Source organism: Leptopilina boulardi, unplaced genomic scaffold (assembly GCF_019393585.1).
Source record: "Leptopilina boulardi isolate dan_hultmark-lab unplaced genomic scaffold, ZJU_Lbou_2.1 LbouV2_40, whole genome shotgun sequence".
NCBI classification, from domain to species: Eukaryota; Metazoa; Arthropoda; class Insecta; order Hymenoptera; family Figitidae; genus Leptopilina; species Leptopilina boulardi.
In genome coordinates this window covers 1,270,559-1,294,491 of record NW_026137974.1, presented here as the reverse complement: position 1 = coordinate 1,294,491, position 23,933 = coordinate 1,270,559, and the positions used below count along the sequence as shown (strand labels likewise).

Below are 23,933 nucleotides of genomic sequence, written 5' to 3'. Positions count from 1 at the left end.
ATTTGCATTTAAAATAAATATGTACATATAGATAATATTTCTCAAAAAAAGGAAAAATGGAAAAAATATTGTAAATAAAATTGAATTATTGTTTAGAAAATAGATTCTAGTTTTAGAATATATTGCAGTTTTTTTTTTTTTTTTTTTTTTTGTTTTTTTTTACATAATAAGTACTCAATAGGTCCAAATGGCGGTTTAAATATAAATATTCTTTTTCCCCGTATAAGAAAATCGAGAATTAGTAAAAAGAAACGATTAAAATTACTAAAAAAAAAAAAAAAAATTATTAAAATTCATAAAGAAAAAAATTGTTGATAAATTAAAAAATTTGCAATTTTACGATTCATTAATTCTCGTTTTAGAGAATTCATAATTTTTTTTACCTTTTTACTAATTTTTTTATTAATCTTTTTATCAAATAATTATTACAAATTAATATTTTGAAAAATATTACAAAAAAAAATAATTTAATAAAAATTAAAATACACAAATCAATAAAATAAAAATTAAAACAAATTTAAAAATAAATATCGCAAAATTATCAAACGCAAGTGTTTTTTAATTTTTATAAATTATTTCCCCTCCCCAAAAAAAAATATTTTTCAAATAAATTTTTTGTTTTTATATTTTTCTTCGATTTTAAAAGAAAAAAAATTTCTTTCTCTTTATCGCAAATTTTTGTTTTTTTTTTGCGCTACTCTATATTGATAATTATTTTATAATCATTTTAAAGATATTATTTGAAATGCATATATAAACATGACCAAAGAATATTCTAACGTAATTTTGGACCTATAATTTTATTTTTACGCGTATTAAAATAAATTTTTTTGTTTGTGTTAAAAAAAAATATTTTGATATAAAATTATCATTTTTGTAATTCGCATTTTTAAGTTAAGGAATGTTTTGAGATGTAATTTTGTTTTCTCTTTTTATACAAAACATAATCAATATATCTACATACATATATATATATATATATTTTGACAAAACAATTATTTTTGTAAAAATATGTAAGAAAAAAAAACTACTTAAAATTTAGATACAATAAAAATCTAATACAATAAAAAGTGATTTTTTTACTAAATCCACTATTTTCAGAATTTTATGGATTTTTGATTATTTTAGTTACAAGAATAGAATTTTAAAAAAAATTTCCAATTGAAAAATTCATTTTTAGAATTTTATCGATTTTTGATTGTTTCAATTACAGGAAAAGAATTTTAAACAAATTTTAATTAAAAAAAAAAAAAAATTCTAAAATGAAAAAATAGATTTTTTATCAAATTCACTTTTTTTTTTAATTTAGAATTTTTTTTTATTTACAATTTAAAAGAAAAATTTAATTTGAGTTTGGATATAAAGAAATAAATGAAATTGACTATTTTTTTTTACGATTTTATTAATAAGCTTATCGCATAATATACATAAACGTAGTTTCGCCCGTCGATTAAAGTTATAAATCACGAACGTCGTGAAATATTAGAATCCTCTTTTAAAAGAAGGATAAATTTTCATTTCCTTTTTTTTTTTTTTTTTTGGAGAAGAAAAAAAATTCTTCAATTATTAACTTTGAATTAAAATAGAAATTCCATTTTTTTTGTTTCGTTATTTGCAATATCTTTTCAGTATATATGTGTAAGAATAATTTTTCTCTTTTTCTTTCTTCTATTATCGAAAAATGTAGAAAATAATCCCGAAAATGATTTAGGTATTTATTTATTTTTTTTTGAAATTGTTTTCTCGATTTTTTTTCTAATTTTTGTTTTTTTTTTCTCTTCACTAAGTGAAAGATTACGTTTTGTTTTTTTTTCTTTCTTTTACACAGACTAAAATCTACACGTATAGAGGCAATATTGTTTTATTTTTATTTTTTTTTTCTCTTTCTTTGCTGTGTGTAACAAAGGTTTTTTTTTTAATACAAAAATAGTTGTGAGAACGTTTATTTTTTTTTCTTTTTAATCCATCTCTCTCTTTTGTCTGTCATTCTCTTTTTTTTTTGTTCTTCTATTCTCTCGAGACAGGCAGAAGGAGGTTATAATTAACAAAATAAATTTTCGAAAAAACAGTCGTTGATTGGTTAATATACAATATATATATATATATATTAGAATTGAAAAAAAATCGTTTTTCGAATTAATAAAACTGTGCGCGCTCGTTTTTTCGAATTTCTCAAGTCTGAGACAGAATTTTCTCTTTTAATTCACTTTTCGGAATTTTTTATACAAAAAAAAAGAAATTTAGAAATTAGAAATAATTTTCTTACACTGAAAAAAGTTTTATAAAAAAAGAAAGAAAAACTATTTTACATAATTGGAGAAATAATTTTGGTATCTTCCAAAAAAAAAAAAATTATTTGCTATTTCAAAAACAAACTGTAATTACAAATTTATTTGCGTAGAAAAAAATATAAAATTATAAAAATAAACTATTTTTTTCTGAATTATTTTTTTTAAATTAAAATTTTCTATTTAATACTTTTTATTAATTAATATTTTAACAAATATTTTCTATTAATTAATATTTGTTTCAAAATTTTTTCTATTAATTAAATTTTAAAAATATTTTTTAACAAAATAAATAAATATTTTATGTTTTTGTGAAAAAAAAACAACATTTTTATTAATTAAAAATTATTTTTAAAACCCTTTTTCCTTAAAAATTAAAAATAATCATAAAATGTTTTAAACATTTTTTCTATAATTAAAAAAATTTTTTTTTTTATATATTCTGCATCAAACTTGAAAAGTCGTGAAAAATATACTTTTTTCTCCCATCTTTTATTTTACAAAAGATGATTTGTGCAATTATAAAAAAATAAAATAATAAACAAAAATGCGTAAGCTTATAGATTCATTAAAGAAACGAAAAAACGACGCATTTTGCAAAAATTCATAACGTATCACATGTGCTCCACAGTCGTGCAAAGTACGTATAAAGATCTTGCATAATATACTATATATAATTTTTTTTTTTTTGTTTTCAGTTTTGCACCATTTTTTTTTTTTTAAATTATTTTTTTACTTTGCACCTAAAGTGCGCGATTATTTTTAATTTGTACGTCTAAATATATTCATAATTCTTAAAAATCAATAATTGTAATTATCTAAATTAATATTTCTTTAATTCGCAAAAAGAAAATGTTTTGTAATTTTTCCCCCAAGGTGTTTTTTTTTTTTCTTCATGAATACGATTTGATGAAATATTTTTGTTCATGAGAAAAAAAAAAAGAAATTTTTTATTTAGTTCATATTTTCAAAAAAATATGGTTGAAATTTTTATCGCCCTTTTTTTTAATTCGGGGGAATTTTATGCGAATCAAATTTTTTCTTGTGCAATTTTTCAAAAAATTCAAATTTCAGAAGAGTTTTTCTTTTTCTTTTTTTTATTTTGACTTGTATTTCACTTCATCGGGAAATGCTTCTCGCGGTGGAACAAAACTAAGCATTGTGATGTGTCGCGCACAAGCTCGCGAATTTCTAAATTGCGTGTCTGTTCCGTGAAGACGATCCAAAACTCCCAATACTCCAAAGCATTGATTGAATCTGAAAGAGGAAATTTTTAAAATATATTTTTATTTTTCTATTTATTGTGTTACTAGCAAAATTAAACGCGCGCCAAATTGAGTATTTAATTGTTTGTTATAAAGAAATTAAAGATTAATATTATCAATAATAATTTAATTTATTAGAATATTATTACATATTAAATGATAATAATGAAAATTATATGTTTACAGGCCTCGAATTATACGACTTTTTCCGATTTTTTTTTCAAAAATACGACTTTTATCGACTTATTTTAATAAAATGCGACATTTTTTTTACATTTGAAAAAATATGTAAATAAAATACATTTTTTTTTAGTATAAAATGTAGATCTTCTTCAGATCTTCTTCAATTCAATTATTTAACAAATTTTGAACTAAAATGATTCTTCACTAAATTAATTATTTTTAATAATTTTAATGAAATACATCACAAATTCAATTATATTAAAATTATTTTTCAATTAAAATTTTTATGAAATTTAACAATTGTTTATAATTTAAAAAAAAAATATCACAATAAAATTGAATTATTTTTTAAAAATTACAATTCAAAATAAACTAAAATTCAATTATTACCCGAAATTTTAATTCAAAATCAATTAAAAATCCAATAATTATCAAAAATTTTCAATTTAAAATTTTATTATTTACCAAGTTTTCAATTAAAAATGAAATAAAATTTTAATTATTTTCTAAAATTTCTATTCAAAATTAATTATCCAAATTTCCAATCAAAAATGAATTTAAATTAAATTATTATCCAAAATTTCAATTAAAATTCAATTGTTTACCAAAATTTTTAATTCAAAATCAATTAAAATTCAATTATTTAAAAAAATTTCAATTCAAAATCAACTAAAATTCAATTATTTTCCAAAATTTCAATGGAAAATTAACTAAAATTTAATTATTTTCTAAGATTTCAATTGAAATTCAATTATTTTCCAAATTTTCAATTCAAAATCTATTATTTTCCAAAATTTCAATTGAAAATCAACTAAAATTCAATTATTTTCCAAAATTTGCAATTTAAAATCAACTAAAATTCAATTATTTTTAAAATTTTCAATCCAAAATCAAGTAAAATTAAATTACTTTTCAAAGTTTCAATTTAATATTAATTGAAATTCAATTATTTTCCAAATTTTCAATTCAAAATCAATTAAACTTCAATTATTTTCAAAAATTTTAATTGAAATTCAATTATTTTCTAAAATTTCTATTCAAAATTAATTATCCAAATTTTCAATCAAAAATGAACTTAAATTAAATTATTATCTAAAATTTCAATTAAAATTCAATTATTTCACAAAATTTTCAATTCAAAATGAACTGAAATTCAATTATTTTCCAAATTTAAAATCAAATAAAATTTCGTTATTCTCAAAAATTTGAATTCAAAATTAATTGAATTTAAAAGCATCTAAAATTTAATTATTTCTAAAATTTTCCATCGAAAATTTTATTTTTTGAAATTTAATAATTTCAATTATAACTCTAAGGAAATTCAATTATTTTTAACTATTTCAATAATATTCTTTGAAATTTCAACTATCTGAAACCATTTTTCAATTAAAAATTATTTTCAAATTATTGTATTTTGTCCGCATTTTCTAATAAATTTTTAGTGAAATCATCTAAAATTTTAATTACAAAACACTTAAAGTTTCAATTAATTTCAAAAATCTCAATTTTAAATCTTTGGAAAATTCAATTAAATTTAAAAAATGTTTTCCAAAAATTATTTGATAAATTATTTTTAGTTCTGTAAAATTTAATAATTGTTTGAAAATTAACAATATATCTTTTGAAATTTAATTATTTCTAAAAATTTCAACCTTAACCCTTCGAAAAGGATTATTATTAAAAAAAAAATTTTTATATAAAAATCTGTAAAATATTTTTGTTAAAATAAAAAAAAAATCTACTTTTTTTTGGAATATAAATCGACTAAAACGACTTTTTTTGTGTCTTTAAGTTGATTCGAGGCCTGTGTTTTTATAATTAATATTTAATAAGTATTCGTTGGCCCCTGGTACCTTAAAAATTAATTTTTAAAAATAAATTTTTTTCAAATTACTATCTTGTAGGGAATTTCCTGGCGCATCTTTTTTCTCATCATAAATTTTTTGTATTTGTATACAATTTTTGAATCAATATAAAACTTTTAAAAAAATTTCGTTGGTAAACGTTGTGTACTTCAGCTTCGTGAATTGAATTTTCGAATTTGGAATTTTAAAGAAACTTATTCCGAAATTTGGAAACACAATTATACAACTTTGGCAAAAATGAGAAAAAGAATTGTCAAAATTTGACACGTAATAAGATTACTATTCAAAAAAAAACACGTGAAATCAGAAAAGGCCAACTTCAAGTTAGGACAGAAGGACAGACTAAGCATTTTATTATTATATAATTATTTTTTTTAATGTTAATATATTGACGGGACAAGTCCTTTTGCAATAATAATAATAAAATAAGACAAAAAAATATTCAATATAATAATAATAATAATTTATTAAATTCGTGAACGAAAAAAATTATTAAAATTTAAATATTTGAAAATTTTTCTGAATCTACGAAATTTCTATTTTTTCTCATAATATTTATTTATTTTTAATTAATAATAATAATAATTAATAATAATAATAATTAATAATAAATAAATATTTTTTATATTTAAAAAAAATATTTTGTCGTTTTTTTTTCTTCTAATTTTTGAGAGAAATGAAATTTTTTTTTTTTTTGCAAAAAGAAAAATTCAATTTTTTTCCTTCTTCAATCCACAGAGAAATAAATAATATATGTGATGTGGAGGAGGAAATAAAAAAAAAAAAAAAAGAAAAGGAAAAAAAAGGATAAAAAAACAATCGCTTGAAGCGCACTTACTTCAAGTGATGAAAGTCGTGTGCCTCGGGCGAGGGAAAAAATGGCAAATGATATCCTGAATGAGCGTTGAGCGTTGATAAAATCGCGAGTGAAAACCATAGCCATGCTGTGGCAACATGAGAACCACATATGAGAACACCCAAAAATGGTGGAATTAAATTTGAGCCAATATGCTCAAGTGGATGGCAGTAAATTGCAGTCACAGCAACTGGCGCGGTCCATTGATGATGTTGTTTGTGAATATATTTATAAAGATAACGACTGTGCAATAATCTGCGAAAAAAAAGGAATTATTTTTCTTTGTATTTAAATAATTTTTTTTCCATTTTTTAAACATTTTTCTTTTTTTTCAATTCTAATTCTAAAAAAAAGAAATATTTTAGAAAATTTTAATTTGGATTAAAAAATACTATTTTTTTTAAAAATTCGAACTAGAATAATTTTTAAATAATTTTTTCTTAATTAAAAAATTTGCAACACAATTTTTTTGATAATTTTTTTTCTTTTTAATTTAAAAAAAAAGTTTCAAACTAAAATTACAAAATAATAATAATAATACTAATAATAATAATAATAATATAATAATACAAAATTAATATTTATTGAAATTTAATTTTTCTATTTGAATTTATTATTATTAATTTATTACTTTTTTTTTGAAATTTAAAAGTAGAATTTTTTTATTACAAGGCAAAAAAAAATTTTTTTTTTATATTTAAAAAATTAGGAAAAAAACCGAAATTTACATAATTAATTACCTGTGAGAATAATAAAATCCGATTTCCTCGAAAAGAATGTGAATAGCGAGTTCAGCTAAAACCCAATGAAATGTTGGAAGTTCACGAACTGAAGGATAGCCACGCCATTCCATCAAGTGATAACTGACATACGATAATGGCAAACTCACGATTAGTTGATTAAATAGCACTTGTGCTATTACTTTGCACAATTCCTTTGAATCGACTGGTTCATTTGTGCCCGGTTGAATTTTATATCGACGTAATGCCGCCGGTTTATTCGTTATATCGAGAATTGTATAAATTCCACCAAATACCCAATAAACAATAAATGTTAAACCTATGGATCCTGTTTAGAAAAAAAAAATAAAAACAGAGGAATTATTGAGAGAAAATTAATTAATTTATTTTTAAAAAAGCATTTTTATTTGATTTTAATTGAAATAAAAAAATTATTTTTATTTCAAATTTAAAATTGAAAGTAAAAAAAAAAAAATTCTTGTTTTTGAAAAACTATTTTTAATTACGACTTTTTGAAAAAATAAATATTTTTTATTTTATTTTAAAAAATTTATTTTTCTTAATTTTGTATTTTTAAAATTTTGTATTTAAAAAAAAATACAAAATATTAAAAATACTTATTTAGATGAAATCAATTATTTTTCTAAATTCGTATTTAAATTTTTTTTTCAAATTCTTATTTAGATAAAATCTCAATTATTTTTCTAAATTCATATTTAGAAAAATTTACTTTTTTCAAATACTTATTTACGGTAAAATTAATTATTTTTCTAAAATTGTATTAAAAATTTTTTTTTTTTGTTGCTTCTCTTGTGTAAAAAAATTAATTTTCCAAAAATCTGCTTTGGATTTTTTAATAATTTTCTTACCGTACACCCACAACGTGACGGGATCGTCTCCCACTTTATCTAAAATTTTGTCCCATTGCGCTTGCCAAAAATCACCTGAGGCGCCCCAAAACCTCTGTAGATGCCTGTTAAAAAAAAATATTTCTTTTTATTATTGAAAAAAAAAAAATAATTATTTTTTTTCCAAATTTTTTAATTAAACGAAAAAAAATTTATTTTTTTTCCCCTAAATTTTTAATTAAACGAAAAGAAATTATTATTTTTTCCCCTAAATTAGTAAATTTTAATTAATAATAAATAAACGAAAATTATTTTCAATAATTTTGTATAGAGAAATATTGTATAGAGAAATAAAATTATTAATATTAAATTATGTATTTTTTTTTTTTACCAGGTGAGAGAATTACAAACAGCGGCAATTGCAACGACCACAGTTCCAATGACAAATAAAACACTTCTCAAACTCGAAAGTAACGTGGGTGGCGTTTGATTTTTACTGGCATCATTGGTCGGAGAAGGAGCAGCTGTAAGGTGAGAAAAAAGAAAATATAGAAAAAATTAATTAAAATTTTCAATTTCCGTTGCAAAAAAGAAAAAAAAATGTTCTTCCTTCTCTTTTTTTTTTTTTTTTTTGCCTCAACCAAATCAGAATAATCAATTTTTCAATTCTGTTTTTTAATTTTCCTTATTTAAATATATATTTTTTTTTTTTATATATAAATTTTGGTTGGGGGGTTTTTTTTCTGAAGAAGAAAAACATTTTTCTTTTTTTTTTTTATATATAATTTGTAGAAAATTATTTTTACTTATTTTTATTTTGAAAAGAAAATGAATTTTATTTACAACGAAATAAAATTAAGAAAAATTCCAAATTTTCCGATAAAAAAAACAAAATTGAATTTTTTTTTTGGAAAGAAATTTGAATTTGAAAAAAACAAAAAAAAAAAATAAATTGAATTTACAACGAAATAAAATTAAGAAAAATTCCAAATTTTCGATTAAAAAAACAAAATTGAATTTTGAATAGAACAAAAAAAATGAATTGAATTTACAATGAAATAAAATGAAGAAAAATTCAAAATTTTCGATAAAAGAAAAAAAATTAATTTTTTCTTTTGGAAAGAAATTTAAATTTGAAAAGAACAAAAAAAAAATTGAATTTACAACGAAATAAAATTAAGAAAAATTCAAAATTTTCGATAAAAAAAAAAAAATTGAATTTTTTTTTTTTTGAAAAGTAATTTGAATAGAAAAAAAAAATAAATTGAATTTACAATGAAATAAAATTAAGAAAAATTCCAAATTTTCCAATTAAAAAAACAAAATTGAATTTTTTGTTTTGGAAAGAAATTTGAATTTGAAAAGAACAAAAAAAAATAAATTGAATTCACAACGAAATAAAATTAAGAAAAATTCAAAATTTTCGATAAAAATCAATTTTTTTGTTAAATATTAAAAAAATGGAAATTTAAAAATGGAATTTTCAGGGCAAAAATCGATTTACCGATGAGGCGCGCGAAAGTGTATATGGTAATTAACAATATGAACCGCGAGAGAGGGCAATTAGCAGCAGGAGAAATGTGATAGAGGTTCGTGGCCGATAATGTGATTTTATTTTTAGTCATGTTCGATATTCGCTTATATGAAATGCCACAAATTGATGTGGTTTCCTCTCTCTCACTCTCTCTCTCTCTCTCTACGTCTATATTGGCAAAAGTTTTTGACTAAGTGCTCCGGATCTTTTTCTATAAATATATATATATATGTATATTGTAAATGACACTTTCTCATTCATAGCAAATTCACAAAAAAAAAAATATATATATATTTCAAATTTGCTAAAATCTCACTTAATTGAAGAAAAAAATTTCATTCACTAAAAATTTTGAATTGAAAAAAAAAATTCATTTTGAAAATTAAATTTTTTTCATGAATTTATTTTTAATGAACAGAAATTAATAAATTGAGATAAAATAAAAAAAAATATTAAATTAAATTTGAAATATTAAAAATATTTATTTAGTATTTACACATAAAAAATTAAATAAATTTTAGATATTTAGGTATTTAAAAAATACCTTCATTATATTTTTCAATAAAAAAAACTTTTAATATTTATTTATTTGTTATTATTATTTTATTATTTATTTATTTATTATTTATTTATTATTTTATTATTTATTTATTATTTATTTATTATTTATTTATTATTTATTTATTATTTATTTATTATTTATTTATTATTTATTTATTTATTTGAAATAAATATATTTTTCAATAAAAAAATATTGTAGGTAATATTTGTCAATAGAAAAAAAATATTTTTATTTAAAAATATATTCAAAATATATTTTTTTAAATTTCAAAAAATATTTTCGATTGTTTTTTTTTAAATATTTGAAATATATATTTTTTTTTTTGGAAAATTTTTTATTTCTGTTTGAAATGCACTTAAGGATTTCGTAATATATATATAGTCATCTTAAATATCGTGACTAAATGACGAATTAATTTCTCGGCCTCGAATATATTGAACAATTTTAACATTCAAATTTCATTGATTTTCGGTCAAAGAGAAAAAAAAAAAAAAGAGGAAAAAAAATTCCCCATTTGTAAATTCTATATATAGAAAAGACATGTTATGCGGCTTAAACAGGAAATAACGTTAATTATTTATGAGATGAAAATGGTGCAAATTGATCGAAAATGTAGGCGAAGGTCCTTTACGGGCTTTAGGAAAAAAAGAAAGAAAAAAAAAATATATATATATATTCCAACGAGGGAAACACGATAGTACTTCAAATAACACAATTACCTCCCTTTTTTTTAATGACCTCTTTTAAAAGCGAGCAAAAAGATATTAAACAGTTAATAAACCCCTCTTTAATAGAAACTTAACTGTCACTCGAAAATTACTTTTCTTTTTTTTCTTTATTATTATTGGAGAAAAAAAAATTCATTCTCTTTTTTTTTTTTTTTTTTTTTTTTAATCAATATACATAAATATTACTAGATTAACAAAAGTATTAATAAATTAATTTTTCAATTTTTTAAAAAATTATTGTTAAACATTTTTTTTTTTTGCAACTTTTTATTTTTGATGGAAAAATTAAAAATTACTAAATAATTAATAAAATAATAATTTATAATAATTAATAACAATTAGTAATAATTTATAGATAATAATTAGTAATAATTTGAAATAATTAATAACTATTTGTAACAATTAGCAATAATTAGAAATAATTAATAATAATGAATAAAAATAATAATAATAATTTATAGATAATAATTAGTAATAATTTGAAATAATTAATAACTATTTGTAACAATTAGCAATAATTAGAAATAATTAATAATAACGAATAAAAATAATAATAATAATAATAATAAAAATATTATTAACAATTATTAATAAGTAATTAAATAGCATTAATAATTGTTAATAACTAATTAATTAGTATTAATAATTATGATTAATAATGAATTATTTTTTTTTGTAAAAAAAAAATATATTTTATGATTTATTATATAGTTGATCGCTAAATATAATGCCAATTGGAATATTTAAATTATACTGTTCATGAAATGATGGGGGATAGAAAAAAAAAATCACGAAGGTTCGTGAATTTTGATAAAGAATGTAGAACAAGCGGTCAATGTGACTAACGGTGTTGTTAAAATCAAGGTTTCAATCACCAAGCACAAAAAAAAAAAATTTTATTCCCTCACACAAAAGAGTTGGGAGAATTTTTTTTTTTTAAATTTTTATTCCCAATTTTTTTTTCTCTCGTTAAAAAAAGAAATATTTATTAAATTCTATTTTTTTTTTCACAAACTCTCAAATTTCAAATTTATATAAATTTTTTTTAATTAAAAATATTTTATTTCCCTTTTTTTTTTTTGTATACATAAATGGAAGAAAAAAATTTTATTCAATGAAATTTTTTTTATATTTCACTTTTTTTCTCGAAACGAAATACATAATAGTTTCTTTATTCAGGAAATAAAAATTATTCAAATAAAATAATTACCAAAAAAAAAAAAAAATAATTAATACTTGCCTGTATGTTAATAAATAAATAACGTTCAAAATAAATATAAAACTATTTTCTATATTTATAGAAAAGTAGAATAATGTTTTTTTTTAAATTCATAAAAATATTTGAATTTTTTTGTTAATAAACAAAAATTGGAAAAGAATATTTAAATTTTTTTTAGAAAATAAATAAATTTCTTTAATTTAAAATTCTCTCCTTATAAATAATTGAATTTTATTCCTCTAAATAAATAATAATTATTCTAATAATTCTAATTCTAATAATTCTAATAATTATTTTTAAAAAATGAAGTAAAAAAAAAATTTAAAAAGCTTTTTTTTAAGTGCAATTTATTTGACTGACAAAGTTGAAAAGCAATTGATAATAATTTTTAATAAGGGGTTTGATTTAAAAAAAAAAAAAAAAAAAAATATGTCGTTTGAAATTAAAAGAATTAAATTTTTCTCCTTAAATTCACAAAAATCCCCAATTAAAAATCGTATTCATCACTGAAAGGACGTAACGGATAGTTCAAGTATTATATATATACTTCAGAGAAAAATTACCGCTATAAGCAAATACATTGTGTGTAAAAAAAAAAAAAAAAAAAATTGAATTGGACAAAGTGAAAATCACTGTTCTAAATTTTTTTTTCCCCCCTTTTCATTTTATCTCAACTCTTTACAATATATAGATATAGTAATTTTAATTAATTCAATATTATATTTTCAATTTTTATTTTTTAAATTCAATTTTTTTTTTGTAAAAAAATTTTTTCTCATTAAAAAATAAATCAAAAAAATTAAAGAATAATTTTATTCATTATAGTTTAATTTTTTTTTTAAATGAATAACAAAAAAAATAAATAAATAATAGGTATTTAGTAATGAATTAATAGGTAAATTAATTATTTTTAATTTAATAAACTATTGTTCTAAATATATTAATTAGTAATTATTAGGTATTTATAAATAAATAATTATTTATTCATTATTATTTTTTGTTTTTCATAGAATATGTAAAAAAATCTTTTTCGTACTATTGTTATTATAATTATTATAATTTTTTTATTTTTATTCTTATTATTCTTATTAATTATTAATACCTATTATTATTATTATTATTATTTTTATTTTCTATTATTACTAATTTTTTTTTAATTAATTTTAATAAAATAATACAATTATTAATTTGGATAAAAAATTATTAATATAAAAAAAATTCAATTTGGACGAAAAAAATATTATTTTTAATTTTTTTTTTATTGTTCTACAAAACGAGAGAAAATTTTTTTTTTTTTAAATTTGAAAAGCAATAAATATTATAAAAAATGAAAAAAAAAAATATTTCTTAGTGACAGGCATCAATTCCGATTTCCTGATGGAATTGACGACAACGACGACGCGACGTGTCGTTCGATCAACGACCCTTCGACATGTGTTCCCCATATATATATATATATAAATATATATGTGTATAGGTATACTACTCAAATCGTAAATGTCATTTGACGAAAACAAGCGGAAATTTTCAATCGTCCTCGAATTCACAGTAAATCAATTTATTTCGTTTAATATTCAAAAGAGGTGATGAGAAGGAGGGTGGGGGGGGGGGTGAGGACCAAAACCTTTTGGAACCATCAATCGTTTAAAACTCGAAACTACTAATTTTCTCTCAATGTGTGTGTATATATATATAAATAATAGTTCACATTTTATTATTTATGCAAATCAAGTTAATTATCATAATTAATAGCCCCTTTTATTCCCATTTCATTCTCAATGAGAGAGTGAGTGAGCTATTGTTATTGACAATAATAATTGTTTTTGAAAAAATATATTTTATTCCAAAAAAATAAAAAAAAAAAATTTTTTTCTCATTTGAAATTCAAAAAAAATTAAACAATAATAAATTAACTAATAATAAATAATTAAAATTATTATTTTAAATAATAATTTATAATAAAATATAATTCCCTAGGGTCAAAAATGTCACTTTATGGCCTAGGGATAAAAGCGATTGTTTTCTTCCCTAGAGCCAAAAAGAATACATATTATTAATATATATTATTTTTATTAATAAAAAATAAATTAATAAATAATAATAATAATAATAATAAAAATAATAATAATCCAAAGAGATGTACATGGAGTGAAATAAATATATTTTTTTTTAAATATATTTCTTTATAAAAAAAAAAAAAAAATGAAATAAAAATAATAATAAATAATTAATTAATAAAAAATTGAAACCGGAATTTAAAAAAAAATTTTAATTAAATTAACGTGAAACTCGATGAAAAATAGAATATTTTTTTTATAGTGAACAAAAAATAGAAGAGATTGAGATCTACACTCTTTGATTTTTTGGGGGTTGGGATATAATTAATATTTCAATGGATTAAAGTGTAAGAAAAGTGGTTTTGAATTGAGGTGACTTAAAGTCGCGACGCTTTTAGCAAAATAAAGTCGAAACTAAGTTTTTCACCTTTTGGAGTGAAGAAAAAGAAAAAGAAAAAAGAGGGGGAAAAAAACCCAATAACACCTGAAAATATTAAAGCCTCCTGCGAGTATTATTTATCTCTGTCTCTCTTTTTCTTTCTCTCTTGAAAATCAACTTTTTTGCATATACACAAATAAATAATTAAATAAAAATTAAATAAATAATTAAATAAAAATTAAATAATTAATTAAATAAATAATTAAATAAAAATTAAATAAATAAATAAAAATTAAATTCATAGATTATTATTGAAAATAATAAATTCAATTTTTGTTATTTTGAATTTTGAATTTTCAAATAATATTTTTTTCTTGTTTTCAATTTATCGCCAAATATTTGACCTCTGCAATCATTAAAAAAAGAAATGATGTTTCGAAGTTATTTCATTGATAAACATATTTTTTTTTTACACACGCGCACATTTATTTGTATTATTATACGATATTGGAAATTTGTTTATATTTCGAAATTTTTGACAAAATTATGTTCTTTTTTGTTGTTGTTTTTTGTTCCCTAATCTTTTGATTTAGTACTATTTTTTGTTATGAGAAATTAATATTTAAAAAAACATGTATTTTTTTTTAAATTAATTAATTAAATTTATTGGCATTTTTAAAAATATTTTATAATATTTAAATAATTAAATAATTTATTTAACTAACTTTAATTAAATAATTTAATTAAATTTAAATATTAAAATAATTTAATAAAAATTAAATAATAAAATAATTTAATAAAAATTAAATAATAAAATAATTTAATTAAATTGTTTTAAAAAAATTAATCACCAGAATAAAAAATAATTTAATTGACTGATTTTTTTTTTTTTTAAATATGGTACATTTATCAAAATCAAAATTAATAAATAAAAATCAATAAAAATAGTAAAAAAAAATTTAATTTTTAATAAATTTTTTAAATAATTTTAAATAAATTTTTTAAACAGTTAACTTTAAAGAAATATTTTAAACAATTAATTTTAAAGAAATTTTAATAATTTATTTCAATTCTTTTTTTTTAATAATACAAAAATTAGCGAATTTTAATCACTTGTCACTTTTTTTTTCTTTCGAGGAGAGACACAAAAAATATTTCTTTTCCCGTCGACGAATAAAAATGTATATATCGATTGAATGATCGTAAATACAAAACACTTGTCGCGCATGTGAATTAAAAATTCAAAAACCGGAAACGCGGGAAACTGTTTCTTTTTTTTTTGTTTTTGAAAAAAAAATTTTTATTATTTATTTTTTTTTTTTGCGAACAGTAAAACTCACATTTTTCTTGTGATTTATTATTGTGATTCGTTCGCCAGGAACTTTTCCTGTTTCTCCTACGATACATCTCGACAAACTGGTTTCACGCAAGCAGAGTGTTTTAGTATATATTCCTCTCCTTGTTATACTTGGAACTCTTCGCAATTCGCGAATCCCGTGCGCTCCATCTCGTGGCTTTAAACTTTAGCGAACATATAATAAACGAAAGTGCATCCGAACTTTATATATATATATATATATACTGCCAATAGCCTTTTTCAACATTTCAAGATCATCGTAAAAAGAAAAAAAAAAAAAATATCCCTTTTTTTTGCAATAAAAAAAAAAATTTTGCATTTTATTTTTAATTTGATAATGTAATTTTTTTACAATTTGATTTTTATATAAATAATTAAATAAAATGCAATTAAAAAAATAAATAAAATGATAAATAAAAAAAATAGTGAATAAATATAATATAAAAAAATTAATAATAATTAAAAAAATAAAATAAAAACATTTAAATTAAAAAATAAATACAACAAAAACTAAATAGGAAATTAATATTTAATAAATAAGAAAATAAATTTAAAAAAAAAATAAATAAAATTAACTAATAAAATAAATAAATAAAATTAACCTAATAAAATAAATAAATAAAATTAACTAATAAAATAAATAATAAATTAACATTCAATAAATATAAAATAAATATAAAAATTAATCAGAAAATAAAAATTGATAAATTAATAAATTTGTCAATAAAGAAGAAAATTTTTCCCAAAAATTTTTTTTTTTTTTCAAATTTTATGTGTACTGATTAATAAACAATTTTTTTTTTTTAAGACTAAAACAAGACAATTAATATTCTTTGGCGGCACTTTTTTCTAAAAAAAAAAAAATAGGGGGGAAAAAACAATAAACATTTATATAGAAAATGAATAATTCATGAATATTTTTACCCGCGAGAGAATTATTAATTAATGAATATAAGCCAAAATATGCGAGGAGATAAAAAAAAATTTTAAATAAAAACCTACAGTAAATATTTCAAAGAAGCCTAAGGCTATTTAATATAGTTTCAAGTTTCATTTGTTTCCGCAATTTTTTTTTCTGTAGAGACATTTGTTTTTTTTTTTTTCATCTATATAGAGATTTAAAATAATTATTTTAATGTAATTAAATAATATTTTATAAAAAGCATTTTTTATTCAAAAAATATCAAAAATAATTTTTTTTTCGTAAATAAATAAATAATTATTTGAAAAAAAAAATTATTTCAAAATAAATAATTTGAAAAAAAAATTATATCAAAATAAATAATTTGAAAAAGAAAAATTATATCAAAATAAATAATTTGAAAAAGAAAAATTATATCAAAATAAAGAATTTGAAAAAAAAAATTCAAAATAAATAATTATTTGAAAAGAAAATTATTTTCAAATAAATATAATTATTTGAAAAGAAAATTATTTTCAAATAAATATAATTATTTGAAAAAAACAAAAATTATTTTAAAATAAATATTTGAAAAAAATATATGTTTTCAAAATAATTATTTGTTGCAAATAAATATTTATTTAAAATAGATAAATATTTATTTGCAATAAATAAATATTTATTTAGCTTTCAGATAAAAAATATATTTTATTTTTTCACTCTGAATGTAAATGTGAGAGTCGCTAATTCAATGCTCCAATTTTTCTAGATAAACTCGTGACTCGTGGCATACTAAAAAGTCTCCAAAGCTCAAACACACAACATCGGACAATGAATATTCTCGCTGATGTCAGTATATGTATGTAATCGGTCAATTTTCTTAATTACCAATTTCCAGTACACTTCATATAATAAACGCAGTACATTATATTGTTCCACACTTGTTTTTTTTTTTTTTTTTAATTTTTTTTTCAATATTTAAATTTTTCCCTCGTAAATTTCAAATTTAATTTTGTTTTCTTTATTTTATTTTTATTTTATTTATTTAATTATTTATTTATTTTATTTTATGTTATTTTATTATTTTATTTCATTTTATTTTTCTATTTTATTTATTTTTAAAATATAATATTTTTTTAATTTAATTTTTTAAAATTTAATATTAAAAAAAATTTTTTTTTAATTTTATTTTTTAAAATTTAATATTGAAAATTTTTTTTTAATTTAATTTTTTAAAATTTAGTATTAAAAAATTTTTTTTAATTTAATATTTAAAAAATTCAAATTGAAAAAAAATTTTTTGTTTAAAATTACGAATATTATTTATATGTATTCGATCGTATAACTGAAAACAAAAGAAATGAAAGAAGGATTTATATCTTTTATTTCAGGTGAATATTTCTTGTAATCTATTTTCATTTACACTATTTTTCGCTGTATTTTTCAATTTCAAGCTTGCATTACCTTGATTTGCAGGAGTTTCATATATATATACATACACTAGTGTGGAACTTTAAATTCTAACTTTTCTTTTTTTTCTTTTTTCTTTCTTTCTTTTTTTTTTTAATTTCCCCCCAAGATTCCTGTGAGTGATTCTCATATTTTCTCATATATCTAACTATATCTATATATGTATTTCCTTGTATCAATATTTTCTTTTACAATACTTTTCAGAATCTTGTTATAAAATTCTATTCAGATTCAGAGAGATAAAATTCCATTTTCTTTATATATTTATATTTTTTGAAATATAAAAATGTCTTAGAGAATTTTTTTTTCAATTGCTACATTAAAATTGAAAAATATATTTATTAAATATTGTTGAATAAAAATAATTAATAACTAATTTATTTACGATAAAAATATTGATAGAAAAAAAAATTTTATTTGATTCAAATAATTGGTTACTTTACTGTTATTAAATAAATATTAAATAATTTTTATTTATAAAAATAAAGGTAAAATTTACATTTTAATTTTATTTGAATTAAATATTTATTTGATAACCTAAAGTAATCAATTATTTGAATTAAATAAATTTTTTTTTCAGTGATAATAAAATTAGTAAAATTTTCTGCAATTTTCATTAGTAATTAAAATTTTAAAAAAATATTTTAATCTTTAAAAATAATAATATAAAATTTTTATTAAATAATAAATAAATAATAGTTTATCAATTTACTGAATATTGATCGCTAAATTGATTTCATCAAATAATAATAAAAAGAAAAATTAACTGCGTAAATTTTCTATTTGTTTACTTCTTTTGGTTTTTTAAAGCGTATTTATTTTTTATTTACAACACAAATAAAAAATACGATACTATTTGAACGTAGAAAATCAACAATAATGATAATTAAATTCTAGTTAACTAATTTCCTTTATTGATAAAATTATAAAATCATTCATATAACAACGTTTTCAAAATAATAATTTTTAATAACTTAATAATAATAATAATAATAATAATAATAATAATAATAATAATAATGAAATTAAATATAATTCAATAATAATAAAATATTATAGTCAAAATAATAAAAAAAAATTTAATAATAATTTAATAAATCAATTATTAATTAGATAAAATAAAAATTTAATAAAAATAATAAAATTAATTTAATAATTTGTGTAAACAAATATTTTATAATTATTATTTTTGTAGATTACAGTTTAAAAAAATTATAGTTTCAATTATTATTTACTGGTATAGTATAATATACTTTTGTTTCTTTTTGTCAGTATAAAAAAGAAAATTATAGTAATTTAAATTTTCTGCGTCTCGAAAAAATAAAAAAAAAAAATGTTAACATACATATTTAGCATCAGTGAATAGATAAGATTATTTTCAAAAATTGCAAATTATCAAATAAATAAATAAAATATATAAATAAATGAAACAAAATCATTAATATAATAAAACAAGAGAAAACAAAAAAAAGAATAAATGATAAAATAAAAATAATTTAATTTAATTTAATTAATGAAATTTTATTGTAGAAATTTAAAAAATTTTTCTACGGCAATTTAAAAAAAAAAAAAATTATTTTCCGTTTATGATACTTAATATTATCACTCATATATATATATATATATATATATATAGATATAATTTATATACAAAGTATCAAAATTTTCCTTATGCATAAAAAAATTACTTAAACGTGTTTTATTCTTTATTCAATTTTTTACAATTATTTCTGCAAATTAACAAGATAAACATTCATAATAAATAATATATATATTTTTTTTATTGTTATTATTGCAATATTTGATAATAAATTTTCGTTCAATAAACAAATTACACAATAATACGTATATATTATTGTTCACGAGAAAATAAAATAGAAAAATATAATGGTAAAAAATGCGAAAAATTATCCGTGTTCACAATTGTTACTTAGTATTATCAAAAAGGACTAAATATTTATATTTTATTTATTTTTTATTAATTATTATTTTATTATTATTATTATTATTTTATATTTTTATATTTCTATATTTTATTCATTTAATTTATATTAATATAATTTATATTTATAATTTTATTTAATTTATATTTTATTTATTTTTTATTAATTATTATTTTATTATTATCATTATTATTATTATTATTATTATTATTATTATTATTATTATTATTATTATTTTATATTATTATATTTCTATATTTTATTCATTTAATTTATATTAATATAATTTATATTTATAATTTTTTTTTTTATTTATAAAAATTATATTTATAAAAAATACAAAAAAAAAATAATAGAAAACCAAAAAACAAAATTGATTTCCGTATTGTTATGAAAATTGGAAATTTTTCCTATTAGTCAATTTGTTTGCCTTATTATTTTTTTCTTTTTTTTTTTTTTTTTAATATTGCACGCATGACAAAAAATTTACACACATACTATATAGAAATGCAATTTTCAAGGAAAAGAAATTATAAAGTCGATGTGCGCATAAAGTGCAAAAGCAGTCGTTATGGAATATAAAAAAAAAGTGTGATTCTTTGTGTACTACATAAAAAGTTTATTTACATTTTCTTTCTTTTTTACTATCTTGGAGACGTATTGAAAAAAAAATTACAATCAATAAAAAAAATAAGTAAATATTTTAAATATTAATTTTTTATTGAAAAAAAAATTATTTATTAAATATTAATAATTAATAGTTTTTTTCCAAAAAGAATGTTAAAAAAAACATGCAAAAAACATTTTCCAAATCTTGAGCAATTGGCTTGAAAATTGTTACTCTTTTGGGGTCGCTGATTAAGAATCCGACGTTAGTTTTTCAAAATTCAAAATGGCGGATCCAATATGGCGCATGAATTTTTGAAAATCTGATATTATTGGCCTGAAAATTGTTACTCGAGGGGTTTTCGGGGTCACTGATTACGAATCCGACGTTAGTTTTTCAAAATTCAAAATGGCGGATCCAATATGGCGCATGACTTTATGAAAATCTAATATTATTGGCCTGAAAATTGTTACTCGGGGGTTTTCGGGGTCGCTGATTACGAATCCGACGTTAGTTTTTCAAAATTCAAAATGGCGGATCCAATATGGCGCATGACTTTATGAAAATCTAATATTATTGGCCTGAAAATTGTTACTCGGAGGTTTTCGGGGTCGCTGATTACGAATCCTCCGAGTAAAAATTTTCAGGCCAATAATATTATTATTATTAACATTATTATTATTATTATTATTAATTTTTTATTCATTTAATTTTAATTTATTTATTTATAAATTTATTAAATTATTTAAAAAAAATCTTTGCACTAAAATTATACTGTTAATTAAAATTACCAAATAACAGAAATTACAATTAATTAAAATTAAAATTTATTAAAATTGCCATTGATAAAAATTACTAGTATTAGATTTACGGAAATTATTTTTGTAAATAAATAAATTAGAGTCACCAATAATTAAAATTACCATTAATTAAAGTCTCTATAAATATTAATTAAAAATTTCAAAAAGAAAAATTTAAGAAATATTTTTGAAGAAAATAATAAATTAATTAAAAAAATAAATAAATTATTAAAAAATATAGAAAATTTGAAGCTACTTCAATTAATTAATTTTTCTCAATCAATTTATAATGTTAATTAATTTTTTTTTTTTGCCATAAATCATATTTGCAAAAATCATCGATACAATGGAATTTTTTCTCAAATTCTTCCTGGTAAAATAAATTATATGCGAATAAACAAATGGAATAAAAAAAAAAAGAATAATAATTTAACAATGCAAATAATACTCTCGAAGCATAGAAAAAAAAAATTTTACAGAAAAAAAGACTCGAGAATGTCAACAAAATTAATATGAAGATGAATCATATATTAAAAAAAATATATATATATATCTTTACAAAGAATCAACATCTCTCTCTCTATATATATATATATATATAGATACGATACTTTTAAAAGCAAAACACACATTACTTATATGTTGATGAACAATATATCAACTTTTTATAGATTTTTCCATCGCAAAAAAAAACTCATCCCCTCAAACGAAAAGAAACGTCATTTATTTTTTTTCCCCAAAATAATTGCAATAATTTAATATCTAAATCTGAAATAAATCCAATTTTCTTTACGATGAAAAAAATTCAATAGCAGAAAAAAAAATAATAACAATAATAATAATAATAGCAAAATCGCGATAAAATTTTCCTATAATTCAAATTAAAGAAAAATTAATTATTCTATTATAGATATAATATATAAAGAAAAGGTCAGGGTTTATGAACGCATTGTTGACAGACATTGATCGCGCGGGAGGGAACAAAAAAAAACAAAAAAGAAATTTTTTTTTGTTATTTAAAAAAATTGAATTATAGAAAAATTGATACCTTTCCATTGTGTTTGTTCCTCCATCTCGATGAAAAAAAAATCCGATTATTTTAATTTCAATTAATGTGTATGTTTTTTTTTTTTTTATTATATCAAGTTCCTATGGAGAAATGTTGTCAAAACGTTTGACATTTGCCGTTTGTGCAGAGAATAACAACGTTCGATAGACGCAGACGCTCAACACTGACGGGCAAATGCGCCGTTGCTAATTCCTTCTGTTCGGTTAGAAACTTGCTCTATATAGAGCATAATTTTATATATATATGAGCGAGAATATATAAACTTTCCTGATCTATGTATATATATGGTGCGCGAATAGTGACTAACTTTTGCAATCGTAAAAATAACCTTTTTTTTCCCATGCGCGCGAATTTCTAATTTAAGAAATATATTTATTATAAAATACTCTCGATTTTCCCTTTTTAATTATAATGCAAAAAAAAAAAAATTATCAAATTTACTCTACAATTGCGATTTTATTTTCAATTCACGAATTCACCGGTTCGACATAACCTCAAAATGTCATCTTTTTTCGGATTAATTTCTTTGTGTATTTGTTTCTATTGCAAAATACCAATAGACGGAAGTTGGATTTTAGGTTAGGTTAGGTTAGTTGTTTAAAAATTTGTATATTTAAAAATTCAATTCTAAAAATATTTCAAATATTGTAAAAATATTGTAAAAATAGTCCAAAAAATATTCTAATAATATTCTAATAATACTCTAAAAATATTCGGAAAATATTTCTTTAAACATTTCTAAAAAAAAAAACAGTTTTAGAGAAAAAATTTTGTATATTTGAAAATTACGTTCTGCGTCGCGCCGTATGCGCAGTGGTGATTTAAATCCAACAGTTTCCGGTGGAGGCGAATAAATCGAAAAATGGTTTCGATATTGTTAATCATAAGTGATTTTTTTATTATTCGCTATAGATAAGAAGACTCTTTATTAATGTGATATTAATTAACAAATGAAAATTCAAAAAAAGTCTCTATATTTGGCAATTGTATTATTTTTTCTATTGCATTAATAATAATCTCTGTTGTGTGCGTGTAGGAAAATTATGTCAACTAGTGACGTGTTAATAACATCTTGACATCGGAAAAAATACAAATAAAACGTAAGTAAGGGTAGTATTTATAATTATTTTCAATATTTAGAATAATATTTCCAGTGTCAGAAACTTTTTTTCACGCATTTTAATATGATAAATTGTGATTAAATAACAATTTTAGTTGACATAACCCTAAATATTTATTTTCATTATTGCAATTCGTTTGTG

At 18.8% G+C, this 23,933-nt stretch overlaps 2 protein-coding genes across 6 annotated transcripts in view; one reads left to right on the top strand and one right to left on the bottom strand.

The window, feature by feature from the left end:
- Nucleotides 1-1,382: 1,382 nt before the first annotated feature.
- Nucleotides 1,383-22,909, bottom strand: LOC127289219 (fatty acid hydroxylase domain-containing protein 2). 2 transcript variants are annotated; one of them, XM_051317025.1, is made up of 6 exons: nt 22,651-22,909; nt 8,437-8,569; nt 8,067-8,170; nt 7,198-7,525; nt 6,440-6,712; nt 1,383-3,545 (listed from the first exon to the last, which is right to left on the bottom strand). In XM_051317025.1, exons 1-6 carry the CDS (start codon nt 22,673-22,675, stop codon nt 3,386-3,388), a joined length of 1,023 nt encoding a protein of 340 aa, XP_051172982.1. In that variant the 5' UTR covers nt 22,676-22,909; the 3' UTR covers nt 1,383-3,385. The 2 variants fall into 2 exon arrangements, with proteins under 2 accessions (XP_051172982.1, XP_051172981.1); XM_051317024.1 differs by lacking the exon at nt 22,651-22,909 and adding an exon at nt 15,865-16,031.
- Nucleotides 17,533-23,933, top strand: part of LOC127289217 (uncharacterized) — a 25,100-nt gene continuing 18,699 nt past the window's right edge. For 3 of the 4 annotated variants that reach the window (XM_051317022.1, XM_051317020.1, XM_051317017.1), the window contains exon 1: nt 17,533-17,641. In XM_051317022.1, the coding sequence (XP_051172979.1) occupies nt 17,630-17,641 (12 nt within the window). In that variant the 5' untranslated portion in view covers nt 17,533-17,629. Of the gene's footprint in view, nt 17,642-23,529; nt 23,772-23,933 lie in introns of those variants that run through there. The other variant, XM_051317018.1, reaches the window with a different exon arrangement.